Below are 14,674 nucleotides of genomic sequence, written 5' to 3'. Positions count from 1 at the left end.
TTACTTAATTAAAAATTAGGTTGAATAATATTAAGATCATTAGCCATTTTATTTTTACTTGTAAAATACAGTAAGAAAAGCCTAGGCTTTTATCATTTTTCTAATGCAAAATTAGGATTTTTCAATAGAACTTATATATTTTATGATAAGGATAATGACTGTATAAAACTTTCACAGATATTATCAATATGCAATACACTTTGAATTTTATTTATTTATTTTTCCAAAGAATGCATAGGATAAAAAGAAAAAAAACATGAAGAATGTTTTCTCTCTTAATGAAGCAATTGAATCAGGTGGCCATAGCGGTATAAAAGAGATCATTACATATCATACATGTACTGAATATCACTTTAAAATATGTACAATTATTACATGTAATGAAAGTGTTTTAATTTCATGCTTTTATGGTAGAAAGATTAATGGGAAAAAACAGGTTCCTCAAAAACTTCTCTAAAAATTTATCTATGAATGGATGTGTGAACTGAATTAGATAGTGTATGTCCAATTAAATATATTTTCCTTCTTATCATGAAATGAGTAACATTAAAATGTATAATCTACACATCCTCCTCATGATGGAATGAAAATTGCTCAACTAATTCTTAACGGGAAAGCTGCTTCACACTTCACAATGATAGACTGGTAGCCCTGTCTTCGTGCATTAATGTTACTGAGTAAATGGATTAGATTCTTGAATAACTAAAATTGTGTTGTTAGGAGTTTTTCATTCTTCTTACAGCTAGTTTCGCTCTCAGAAATCAAAAAGGAATATGGCTAATTTCACTACAATGACTGGATTTCTCCTCATGGGGTTTCCCAGAAAACCTGAGTTAGAAATATTATTTGGTTCTTTTTTCTTAGCCTTATATTTGGTGGCTTTAACTGGTAATGTTCTCATTATCGTTGCCACTTCTATGAACCACAGTCTCTATACACCTATGTACTTTTTCCTGAAACATCTTTCTCTTTTGGATCTGTGCTACATTTCTGTGACTGTGCCAAGGTCCATTTGCAATTCTTTCATGCACAGTAGATATATTTCCCTCTGGGAATGCATAATGCAGTGTTTTGCATTCACTGTCTGTGGTTCCACTGAAATGGCCATGCTCACAATAATGTCCTATGACCGCTATGTGGCCATCTGCCTTCCACTGCACTATGAAGCCATCATGGACGCCAGGACCTGTGTTTGTGGAGTGCTAGCTGTCTGGGCCAGTGGAATCATCTCTGGAGTCATGCATACAGCGGCTACTTTCTCCATCCACTTCTGTGGTGCCAATGTTATTCATCAGTTCTTCTGTGATGCCTCCCAGATCCTGAAACTCTCTTGTTCCAATGAATATGTCAGTGAGCTTGGTGTTGCGGGCTTCCTGTCCTTGATGGCGTTTTTTTGCTTCATCTCTATTGGACTTACCTACATACGTATATTCTCTACTGTGCTAAGAACACCATCTTCTGAGAGCAGAGACAGAGCCTTTTCTACTTGCCTGACACACTTATGTGTTGTCATATTGTTTCTATCTACTGGTGTCTTTGAGTTTCTAAAGCCACATTCCGAATCTCCATCTGCATTAGACATTTTACTCACTGTTTTTTATACTGTTCTTCCCCCAACATTCAATCCAATAATCTATAGCCTGAGAAATGAGTCCATGAAGGCAGCTCTAAGAAAGATTTTTCAAAGAAGAAAAGACTACTTCTTTTGTTGAATCATATCCATTCATTCCTGTTTGAAAGACATCACAATATGTTGGAAGAAACAACAGAGAATCAAGAAATTAAAGCTAAAACAAAATTATTATGGGAAGACTTACATACAGGAAAGTGGCCCTATGAATAGACTCTGAGCAACAAAAACAATGAACATTACTCTTGTAATTCATAAATAATTCATATATAATCCATATAGTAGATTAAAATCTCACCCTACAAAGCCAGGTGTGAAAAAAATGTAAATTTCTCCAAATTTAAAGAATCTAACTTAATTTCCTATCCTGGTTCATTTTTATGAGAGTAATGGGAAGGTAGTAAATGTTGAATTTCTTCCTCATCTTTTCATTAGTTACACTTGAGTTTGGAATATTAAATAGTATCCAAGTATTAAGGACAGACTCCTGGATCTCAGTGCTCTGTCACTATTTAGAGGTTCACTAAGGTTCTATTATATTAACTCCTAAGAGTTTTGACAGTAATACACAGTAGTCACTATGGAAAGTATCCATATGTCATTTGCATTGTCCCTTCAAGTAGAATGGATTACCTTGGCATTCACGTGGGCAGGATGTTTAAATAAAACAATAATCTAATAGAGATCAAAAAATACAAAAAAGAAGCATACAATGTTAAGAAAAAGAAGCATTTGTGAAATAACTGAAAAATATCTATACATATAATGTATACTGATTGAAACTCAAGGGATAGCTTAAGCAACAGAATTAGTTGATCAGAAGATAGGTTCAAGGGTTTCCCACAGAACAAAAAAAATGCATTTCTTAAAACAACAAAATTAAAAAGAAGGAAAAAGATTAGGAATCACAAAAGACTAAAAAGAATAATCCAAAATATATTTAATACAAGCTCCAGAAAGTTCTGTTGATCTATTTACACATGCTTTGAGGGACTGTGCTGCAGGAGATATTTAGAGAAGTAACTTCTACTGGTTTTCCAGAATTAATAAAGACACAGATCTTCAGATGTGAGAAACAAAGCAAAAATTGGTCAATATAAATATGAATATACATGTAGTTTTGCCATATGAAAGATACAGGTAACAAAAGGAGACAAAAATTAAATCTTAAAATGGAGCAGGAGTTTTAAAATAATAATTATATTCTAGAAGCTTTATTGTTTTACATAAGTATTACATTCTATTATTCATTAAAATATAATATCTACAAATAGTATGAGGAACATTATATGCATGTATGGAAATGTCATAATTGAAACCCTTTATTTTGTACAATTAACATAAGTTAATTTTTAAATTAGCATTTAAGTTGAAAATAATAACAGTAAGAGCTCGTGGGACACTTCAGCAGAACACTTGCCTAGCATGCATGAAGCCCTGGGTTCAATCCTCAGTACTTAAAAAAATAGAAATACTTATAATGTCAAGAATTTCATACACAGAAAAATTATCTTTCAAACATGAATATGAAATGAAGAAATTCTCAGATAAGAAAAACAGAAAATGTGATGGGATCTAACCCATCATACCCAAAATCCTAAAGTAAGTACTTAAGGCTGAAAACAAATGATGTAAGAAATGAACTCAACTACACTTCAAAGAAGAAAATAGTTCAGAAAACATAAAAATCTAGGAAACTATAAAAGACAGTATAATTGAATATCTAATATTCCAAGTCAATTGATTTTTATGCATATAAAAATATGTGCATAATTGTAACAGAGAAATACATTTCCACATTTCAAAAGTAAGTAAGCAATGATTAAGCAAATGATACTATATGGTACCACAAATTCACTGGAAGAAGAGAATTGTAACTGAATGTTAATGTAGTGAAACCTCTTTGAACAATGAATACACACCTAAAAAATGAAGGACAGTAACCTAAAAACAGGTCCTATTAGGGGGCAGAAATGAGTGGAATGGGGAGGAGAAATGGAGAGAGTGGAAGAGGATGAATGTACTCTATTTTATATGCTTGTATGAAAATGGAGTGTTGAAATCATTTTACGCAGGGGACTGGTGAATGGGGGAGAATGATGGTGAGAGTAAACCTAATCAAGGTTCATTGTAAATATATACGAATATGTCACAAGGAACCTCTTGTACAACTAGTACAATATATGTAATAAAAATTTTTATAAAAAATCGTTAGAGCTAGAAAAGTGACTTAGAGATGATCTAGAGCAACCTCCCTGATTTAATCAGTGGAAATGAGAATCATAACCGAGGTTCCACAAAGCTGAAGGAGGCTTAAAGATAAACTCTTAAAAAGATCCCTGGTCTGTGGGTTCCTGATCCAGTGCTACTTCTACTCTGCCTTATCTCTGCACTTCCAGTTTACTCCTGAATGTTGATGCTGTGTCTGGATATGCTAAGGTTTCTGTTTGTTTATTGTTAATGCATTTTAAAGTCCATTTCCTTAATAAATGTGTTCCATGTAGCCTTAAAAAATGTTAATGTAACAAACTTTCAAAATGTATTCTTATTCATTTGCCTATCAGACTTTTTATAAGACAAATGATACATAAAGTAATAATTTTATGTAAGGGATCATAACATACATAGATGAATATGTATAACAATATTACAAACTGGGAAAAGGGAATAAAGACATATAAGCTGTATCTCAATGGAATTAAGCCAGAACAAATCACGTGAATTTTGAAACCTTAAAGTGTACTTTTTAAACCCTAGAGCAATTTTTAATATGTCATCTCAAAAATATGACTGAGTGTAGTTGTGTGCGCTCAGTGTTCCAGTACTCAGGAGGCTGAGGCAGGATGATTGTGAGTTTGGAGCCAGTCTGGGCCATGTAGAGAGTTGGAGGCCAGCTTGGGCTACCTAAAGATATCCTATCTCAAAAAAAAAAAAAAAAAAAAAAAACCTCTCATCTGTGGGAGGTTGAATGGACAAACTCTGAGCACAGCTCCTCCCTCCAACTCTCTTCAGTGATAATACCAAGAATCCAGCATCTCCCTAGAAAACCGGACTACCCTTGTGGGTCCCCCAACTGTTACAGATGCTACCTGAGATTCTCGCTCCTATCTTACCTGTTTCTGAGAGCTGAGGGGACCCAGCATTCACTAGCCCACTGGGAATGACAGAGAGCAAAGACATACGTTGAAAGAATGTGTAGTCTGAGTAAGACAGTAAGCATGTGTCACAGCTCTGGCTCAGGCTCAGTGCAAAACAAGCAGACAAAAAAATCCAGCTCCCAGCTTATCCTAGCCAAAAGAAGAAATTGCACTATATATCCAGCACCCCAATTTTTCTGACACCATTTGAGGGAGTTTATTCTATCTTACCTGGCTTGGGTCTCTTGGAGACCACTGAAAAAAAAGCAATGGTTTAGGTGAGCACAAAATTAGAGGGGCACTAGGAATCTCAGGGTAGGCAGATTGACAGGGTTAATTTCCTACATTAGGCCAGTTACTGAAGACTGGGAGTATACATGTTTTGTCTAATGTGCAGAAGCCAACATAGGAGTGAAAAAGGAAAAAGACACTGGGAAATATACTTCAAAGAAAAGGACAAGTTAAATCTCCAGAAAATAACTCCAAAGAAATGAAATTAAGTGAATTATCTCAAAGGAAGTTCAAAATAATGGTCATAAAGATGTTCACAGAGGTCATAAGAGCAATAAATGAGAAAGTGAGAATTTCAACAGAATAGAAAATATTTAAAAGTCAAAAAGAAATCATGAAAATGAAGAACACAATAATTAAACTCAAAAATTGAACAGAACAGTTCAACAGAAGAATGGTAGAAGAAAGGATTACCAAACTCAAAAATTAAAAGGAGCTAAGAGGAAGAAGATAAGTCAGGTTCTGGTGGCTCACATCTTTAATCCTAGCTTCTTGGGAGGTTGAAAGCAAGAGGATCATGGTTCAAAGCCAGTCCAGGCAAAAAGTTCACACAACCACATTTCAACCAATAGCTGAGCATGATGGCCTGTGCCTGTCATCCCAAGCTATGCAGGAGGTTAAGATCAGAAGAATCATGGTTCCTGGCCAGTCCAGGCAAAAGTTTGTAGACCCCAGGTCAAGGGGGGATAGGTAGACAGAGTGACATGACTATCATTCTAACTACTGCAGAGAGCTTATAGGAGGAGGGAGGGTGAATGAAAGAGATTAAGTTGAAGGAAGACTTCATATACTTATGCAAAAAAGAACAAAGAGACCTCTTGCAATAGTTTTAACTGGGGTGGGGAGGGGGTCAAAGGGGAGATATGGTGGAGGTGATCTAACCAACGTGCAATATAAGCCCATATGAAATTGTCACAATGAATCCCCTCTGTATGATGAACATATACTAATAAAAAATGGAAAAAAGAAAATACAAGCAGAACATAAAAGACCTCTAGGAAGAAAAAAACAAAACCTATGAATCATGGGCATAGAAGGAGAGATGATACAAGCTAAAAGCATAGAAATGTATTCAATAAAATAATAGCAGAAAATATTCTCAATCTTCAGAAAAAGATGGTCATTCAAGTGTAGGTGGCTTTTAGGACACCAATTGGACAAGACAAGAAAAAAACATCCTCAAGGCATAACCTAGCTAAAACATTAAATATACAGAAAAGGAAAGAATGTTGAAAGAATCAAGAAAGAAATGGGAGTGCATATATAAAAGCAAACCCATCAGAATAACAGCAGATTTCTCAACAGAAACTAAAAGCCAGGAGGCCATGGAATGATGTTTTTTCCATCCATGAAAAAAACACAATCAACCTAGATTACCACGGTCAACTTAGTTTCATTGCATGGATGTAAGGATGGTTAAACATATGCAAATCAAAAATGTAACACAGAACATAAACAGAACTTTAAGAATCATATGAGTAGATGCAAAAAAAAAGCTTTGAAAAAATACAACATCCCTTCATGATAAAAGACTTGGTGAAACTAGGAATAGAAGGATCATGCATATGACAAACCAATGGTCAACATTATATTGTATGAGGAAAATTGAAAGCATTTCCTCTAAATTCAGGAATGCAATGAGGGTGTCCACTATCACCACTCTTATTCAATGTACTGCTTAAAATCTTAGCCAGAGCAATTAGGAAAGATGAAGAAATAAAGGGATACAAATAGAAAAGGAGAAAGCCAAATTATCCCTATTTGTAGATGATATATTTCCACACTTAAAAGACCCTAAGGACTCCATCAGAAGACTCTTAGATTGGTTAAATACTTTGAGCAAAATAGCAGGATACAAAATCAATATAAAAAATTAGTAATTTTTCTATATACCAATAATGAACTCCTGAAAAAGAAATCAAATAATCCCACTCAGGATAGTCTAAAAAATAACATACACAGTCATAAACTTAACCAAAGATTTAAAGACCTATGAAAACTATAAATCACTTAAGAAAGAAGTTGCAGAAGACACCAGAAAATGGAAAGACCTCCCATGTTAATGGATTAGCCAAATTAATATTGTAAAAAATGCCATAATACTGAAAGCAATCTACAGATTTATTGTAATCAACATTAAACTCCCAATGACTTTCCTCACAAAAATAGCAAAAACAATCCTAAAATTCATATGAAAGCACAAAAGAACCCAAATAGCCAAAGCAATCCTGAGCAAAAAAAAGCAGTGCTGGAGGTCTGATATTACCTCACTTCAAACTGTACTACAGAGTCAAAGTAACAAGAACAGTATTTACTGCAATAAAAAGCAAACATATAGACCAATGGAAGAGAATAGAATATCCATAAATAAGCCCAAGAAGCAAAATCAATATGATTCTTGACAATGGTGCCAAAAACAAGCATTGGAAAAAAGGCAACTTCTTTAATAAGTACTGCTGGGAAAACTGGATATTCACATGTAGATGACTGAAACTAGATCCCTATCTCTCACCTTGTACAAAAATCAACTCAAAAACCTATGTAAGGCCTTAAAATTTGAAACTATTATGTAAAAACATAAGAGAAATACTTCAAGATATAATCATAGGCAATGACTTTCTGTATACAGCTCTAGTAGCTCATGAAAGAATAGCAAAAAATTGATAAATGAAATTGCATCAAATTAGAAAACTTCAACACAGCAAAAGAAACAATTAACATAGTAAAGAAACAGTCTACCGAAAGAGAGAAAATCTTTAACAGCTATTCATCTGATAGTAGATTAATATTCAGACTATAAAAAGAACCAAAAATTAACCACTAAAAGAGCAAATTAATCAATTAATAAATGGACAAATGAACTGAACATTTTTCAAATGAAGAAATACAAATGGCCAATAAACACACAAAAAAATGTTTGACATCCTTAGCCATCAGGGAAATATAAATCAAAACTCCAGTCAGAAGGACAATCATCAAGGGAAAAAGATAGATAGATGATAGATAGATAGATGACAGGCAGATGATAGATAGATAATAGATCAGATAGATAGATTACAGACAGATAATTAATAGGTAGATAATAGATTAGATAGATATGATAGATAAATAGATGATAGATATAATAGAGGATATAGACAGATAATAGATGACAGACAGATGATTGATAGATAATGATAGATGATAGATAAAAGGAAATATAGATAGATACATAGATAGATACGTAGATAGATAAAAGATTGTCATCCCTCCAGCAGGAGCTGGAGAGACAACCATGGACAGGCACTGCTGGAGGAAAAGCCACAGGGCAGTAAACATCAAAAGCATAGCAAGTCAGACTCCCAGACACATTCCCAAAGGCCCAGACTGCCAGGTGTTGCTCACTGAGACTAGACAGAAGTCACTGCCACCATCTCTGCAGCCAAGTGACTTGAGGAGCAAGGCGTCTCCTAGCTCCTACCACCTCCAGACTTCAATGTTCAGTCCTCATCTCACCAGAGTTTTCCAGGGCAATATACATTTCACATTTATGGTTTTTCTGAGTGTGAGGATAGAGTTCTGCCAGGCTCACCACAGCATTTTCACTGACAAGTGAGACTCTGAACCCAAGACTGGCTTTTTATTACTGTGAGCCTATTTCTCTTAATGACTCCAGTAAAATTAAGCATCAAGTGAACAAAAGTGGAAAATGACCTATACTTTTTAGCTTCTCTCACTAGTGCCTAAATGCGGTAAAGAGTTACTTGAATTTTGTATGTAGTTGGATTTTTTTGGAGTCTGAAAGTATTCATCTCCAGGCATTAAGATTCAAGTTGAATATGGATTCAAGTGAATTCTAAATATGTCAGCCTGTATTGAAAGGAGAAGCTTCATAAGGAATAAAAGTTTAACAGACAAAATGCTGACTGATGATAGGCATTTTGTGGTCTTTTTAATGTTTTTGCTGTAAAACATTTCAAGATTTCTTGATTTGTTTTTCATTTTCCCCATCAACTTACACACAATCACACTTTTTATTTGCCATAATGAACTATACAGCCCCAGTGGAGATATCTTATGAAAACATGTTTTTTAATAACTCACAGCCCTACCAATGTTACTCTCAACAAGTTAACAGAGGAGCTTAAGGAGTATGGAGTGACAGATTTGGTTTAACTTTGCAATACTACATATAATAAAGCTCCAATTGAAAAAGAAGGATTGTGTTCTAGATTAGGCATTTGACAATAGTGGTGCTTCATCTCCTAATCAGATAGCAGATGATTGGATGAACCTGTTAAAAAGTAAATTTCGTAAAAATCCAGATTTCAGTGTTGCAGTGCATTGTGTTCTAGGATTAAGAAGGGCACCTGTTCTGGTTGCATTTACTTTGACTGAATGTGGAGTGAAGCATGACAATGCACTTCAATTTACAAGACCAAAAAAAGGCAAGAGCATTCAATTCCGAACAACTACTTTCCTTGGAGAAATACTGACCTAAGATAGGATTACACTTCAGAGATATCAATGGGTATTGTTATGTTCAGTAGAAAAAAATAATGAAGTCTTACTTGATTGTGGCATTTGGAGGAGATTCTTAACACCTGAAAGCATAAATCTGAAATCTTACCTGTGTCACCAAAGTAGTGATGGACTCAGAAATCCTCAATTCCTAATGATTAGAAAGAAGAAAAAAATCCCTCTATAAAATGAATAAATAGTTTAAGAAGGAAAAAAGGGAACAATTCAGTGAAGGATGATTTTACTCCTCCTTTTGTAGTTTTAATTTCTACCAACATTGAATTATTTTCAAGTGACTTATCTTTTCAACTTTTTCAAGATAGGTATCCAAGGAAAACCACCAGAGTACTAACTTGTGCAGAATATTAATCTGACTGGGGACATGCCCTTCCATTACGTATGGTGCACAGACCTTGTTGTGGTAGGAATGGGGAAACGAGGGATATGTTTTCCCCTTTTCTCTCCTTTCTCCTACCCTCCCCCCTCTCCTAATACACATCGTAGATGGAATAGAAAAAATACTTTGCTGTTGTAGATTTGCTTGCAGGTGGGCATCCTTAAGCCCACCTGGGCACTTTAAGAAAAAAACAAAAACAAAAAGCAGTATTTTATATACTTACATATATATATATATATATATGATATTGTATCATATATCTCACACATCAATCTTTACTGATGATGGGGTGTGTGAGTTTGTTTATTTTCCTCAGATCTCCAATATTAGGCAGAGTAGTTAAGAGCCTTTTATTCTGGTAAATTCCTAGGGAAATGTTTGCTCATATAACATAGCTGAGAGTAGAATACTTCTCTTTCCCAACCAATGAAGTTAAGTCATCATCCCAGTAACTTGTTTTCTGAAGAGGACAACTCCAGGCCAAAAGATGTGTATAGGAAGAGAATTAGCACATTTTCTACAAACTGTACAATTGTGTGCTATAGTGACTTCTGTCTTTCTGTCTAATGTGTCAGAGAATGCTGACAACTTACAATTATTTTAGGATTTATTTGTAGTCTAAGCATTAAAGGAGCAATAGCAAATTCACAGTATTTTGGCTATAGGAAATGGTTATGTTGATTATTTTCCAAACATATACATACAGTTCAGTTTAACCACTGATTGCTTGTGATTTTCTTACTAAGTTCTTTTTGAGATAAGAAAAAAAATCCCTGGCCAAAAACCAACAATGCCCAGTGAGTATGTATCTACAAAATTTAACAGGATAGAAGAAAAACATCAAGCAAGCAAGCCAATGAGTAGCAAGGTGATATGCTAGCATTTTTTTTGCAGATTCTCTGCTGGGTTCAGTTGCATCCATCCAGAAAAACTGCATCAACAAAGCTAGTGGAGGAGCATCACCAGAAGCTCCTGCACTCTTTTCACCTAAATATTACATATTTAGTAATGCCCTACTTCTATGGCTCAGATCACTGGTTTACACTCAGCTTGTCCTGATTGAATTTGCAGTGCACAGCCATACACTTCCCATTTTGTTAGCATCAGGTAAGCCAGTACAAATGGACTGGGACTTCATCTCACAATGATAACACCTCAGACATTGGCCAGCTACGTGAACTGCATATTTCCTATTTCCAGAGGTGTTTTGATTTTCAAGTAAATGAAAATCCATAGATTCTCTCCTCCTGTATCACAGAAAATGAAAAATAATATCTTTTGACATTGTTTCTAGAATTAAAGTAAAAAATGATGGTACTATTCAAAACTCTTTTATTTCTGAACATGACAATAGATTTCATTAGCATAGACTGAAAATCAGAACATCTTACCCTCTAAATTTAGACAAATTATTGACTTCAGTCTATACCATCAAAAAAAATGTCTTCATTTCCCATGCTCTGAATTTTGTTGTTTGGAAGTATGTGTGAGTGTGTGTGTGTGTGTGTGTGTGTGTGTGTGTATGTGCACGTGTGCTAGTGGGTGTGCACAAATAAATTTTAAAAATTATATTCCTGGTTCTGTCTGAGGAAATGTGTGTATAAAGTAACATTAAACATTAGCCCTCCTTTTGTCTTAAATTTTAGACTAATGTTAATTGATTTCAAAATAGAATTTTTCTCAAAATAAATTAAAACTAATTTTTAGTATTTAATGAAGTATTGCTAGCTAAAGCTAGTTTGACATGGTGAGAGGTGTCAGACTGGAAAAAGTGTGCAATCTATTTAAAACAAAATGCTGAGCCCTTTCACAAACAAAAAAATATATTATGAATGTAAAACAGGCCCTGTTTAGGGGTGGGTACCAGTGGTGGGGCAAAAGAAGAAGGTGAAGAATAGGTGAGTAAAGTCAAAGTGCTTCATATCCATGTATGAATATAGAACTGTGAAACCTGAACAAGTTATTTTAAGAACGGGAAAGGTGGGGGATGGATAGAGAGGTTGAATTTGGTCAAGGTACATTGTATGAATGTGTGGAAATATCTCAATGAAACACTTGTGCAGCTAATATATGCTAATAAAAATTTAAAACACAAAAAAGAAAACACTTTATATGACCAAAAGAAACTTTAAGAAACAAATTCTGGTGACTATCTGGGGAAAATGGAGCCCTTCTCAATTTTGGTGGAACTGTGTACTAAACCAGCCACCACAGAAACAAGAATGGAGGATCTTCAAAATACTAAGACAAAACTAGCTTATGATGGACCTATACCAATGCTTGGACATGCCCAGAGGAATCAAAGGCAACATACAGTAGAGATACCTGCATATCCATGTTTTTGTGGCACTATTCACAATAGCCAAGTTATGGAATCAGACAAGGTACCCATAATAAATAGGAGGATAAAGAAAATGTGATATATATTCACAATAGAATTTTACTCGGCCATAAAGAATGTCATTTGCAGGAAAACAGCTTGAACTGATTCTCGTCATGTTAAGTGAATTAAGTCAGTCTCACAAAGGCAAGTATCATGTGTTTTCTCTTGTTGATCCCAGGTGAAGTGTCTATTAGGGATGTGGAAGTGGAAAAGGGAGAAGCAGCTAGGGGATAAGAAAGGATAATAGCAGGGGAAGATATGATCAAAATATGTGTATGTATGGAATGTCATAAAGAAACCCATGACTTTAAATGAAAATTTATTAAGCCATTGACATCTGTTTTGTTCATGATTCTGAAAATAAGGAACAAACATAATAAGGAACAGGAATAGGAAGATTGGAAAAAATGACACATATAAATTAGCTAGGGTTAATCCCTCATGGTGCAGGTGTGGGAAAGTTACTTGTTTACTTTTACAACAATTTTGTTGAGCACTAGGGGACAATCTCCCTTGGGATTTTTATGGAGATCTATGTGTCCCATTAAAATGCAAGCAAAAATTCAGAAAGAGAGGGGTTTTTGAAGATGAAGAGTTTATACCACAATCACATGGACTGTCACTTCAAATGTTTTTCAACTTTTGTAATTACTGGGAATTTAACCCTAAAAAGTGTTCCTACTTGTGTCTCTAAACTGAACACTCAATCAGGTAAGGGAATGAAATAGGAAACACACTGAGAAGTCTCATGCATTTTCTGTTTTTGAGTGAGTGAACTCCCTGGTTTATTAAAATTCAACCAGAATCTAGAGCTGGTTTTCTTTATGTTGGACTCATCATTGTGCCTGTTGGCTATACTACTTTAGTTTCTTTGATTTTGTGTGTGTGTGTGTGTGTGTGTGTGTGTGTGTGTGTGTGTGTGTGTGTGAATCTCCTCTGAATTCAATGTGCCTGATTTTCTAAACATTCTACAAAACAAATCTGAAAGCTCTGAGTTTTTGGTAAAATTTTGTTTTCTGGTCAAAGAATCATAAATAATGTTTGGTGTATGATTTCAGTGCTAATGAGCAGTTGTAATGTTTAAATTATAATAGCACACCTCTGAGGAACATTTATATATTGCAGTAATTTAAGTAATAACCATTGATCTACATATTTTGAAATTCTTATATCAGGAGGGCCATAGTTATGGGAAAACAATGTGTGTACAATCCTCGTGGAAGATAATGAAGATGTAACAGTGCAAGCATACTATTCAAAGAAAGGCAGAAAATGCCAAATAACCTGCTAAGATCTGGGGAGAGACACAGAACTAGGGGTGATTATACTTTATAATAAAACTTCAATTGCTAGATTTTCAAACTGTATATATGTGCAACTTTGCTCAAATAGTAATAAAAGTTTGAAAACTTCTCTCAAAAAAATGCTCAGTATACCTCAAAGGCAAACACTCTGAATTATTTGAAGGAAATCTTTTACAGCAATATAACAGAGGTTAGATCATTTCTCAAAATCTCCTAGATATATAGCTTAGAATCCCATGAGATCTCTGGAAATATCCTCTAGTTTATTAATTTTTTGTTGCACTTACAGAAAATTGTTTCCTTTTCCCCTCAATGATTTCAAACCATGAGTGATTTCCCTTTTACAGCAAGCACCCCAATGTCAGCATCTCTGTTAAATTTTCTAACACTTCTTACAGTTCTCTCAGTGCCTCCTATTCTGTTTCCCACAAATGCTTGTTTCTTCCCTTCTGATACATAAGAGCTAATGCAGTACAACTTTAAATGAAAGGAAAAAAGAGAAAGCTACTTTACATAATTATGTCTGTGGATTTTGTACCTCAAGGAGATAATTCAGACACTTTGCAAGTAATGAAGGTTTCTAAGTTTTCTGTCTTTCAGCAAACTTATTCAACTATTAAACATTTTTGTTTTTCTTCTGTGAGTCATATTCTCACTGGATATTCCAGGCTGGCCTCTACTCACAATTCTCCTGCCTCAGTCTGCCGAGTACTGGGTTTACAGCATGTGCCACCATGCCTGGCAAATATTAAACCTTTTAACACTTACTTACTCACAATTCCACAAGACTTTTAATAGGGTAAATATTATATATCTATGAAAATAGCATAATGAAACCCAGCAAAAACTGTTGAAAAGAAGGGGAAGAAGGGAAGGTGGTTAAGAAAGAGTAATATACATGGGGTGAATTTGGTCAAAGTACATTCTATGCATGTTGTAAATATCACAACAAAACTCCTTTTTATAATTAAGTTATGCTGATAAACAAATTATACTGTAAAAAATTTTAACATTAACCAAAAAATTATTTTT

General features: G+C 34.6%; 1 protein-coding gene and 1 pseudogene across 1 annotated transcript; both read left to right on the top strand.

The window, feature by feature from the left end:
- The first annotated feature begins 773 nt into the window (after positions 1-773).
- Positions 774-1,712, top strand: LOC109674191 (olfactory receptor 14J1-like). The gene has a single exon (XM_020151229.1). It carries the CDS (start codon positions 774-776, stop codon positions 1,710-1,712), a length of 939 nt encoding a protein of 312 aa, XP_020006818.1.
- Positions 1,713-9,083: 7,371 nt separating this feature from the next.
- LOC109674181 (protein tyrosine phosphatase type IVA 2-like) lies at positions 9,084-9,587 on the top strand (annotated as a pseudogene).
- The last annotated feature ends 5,087 nt before the right edge of the window (positions 9,588-14,674 follow it).

The sequence above is a fragment of the Castor canadensis genome, chromosome 8 (assembly GCF_047511655.1).
Source record: "Castor canadensis chromosome 8, mCasCan1.hap1v2, whole genome shotgun sequence".
In the NCBI taxonomy this organism is placed as follows: domain Eukaryota; kingdom Metazoa; phylum Chordata; class Mammalia; order Rodentia; family Castoridae; genus Castor; species Castor canadensis.
Note: the sequence above shows the minus strand (reverse complement) of the source record. Positions and strands in the feature narration are given on the sequence as shown.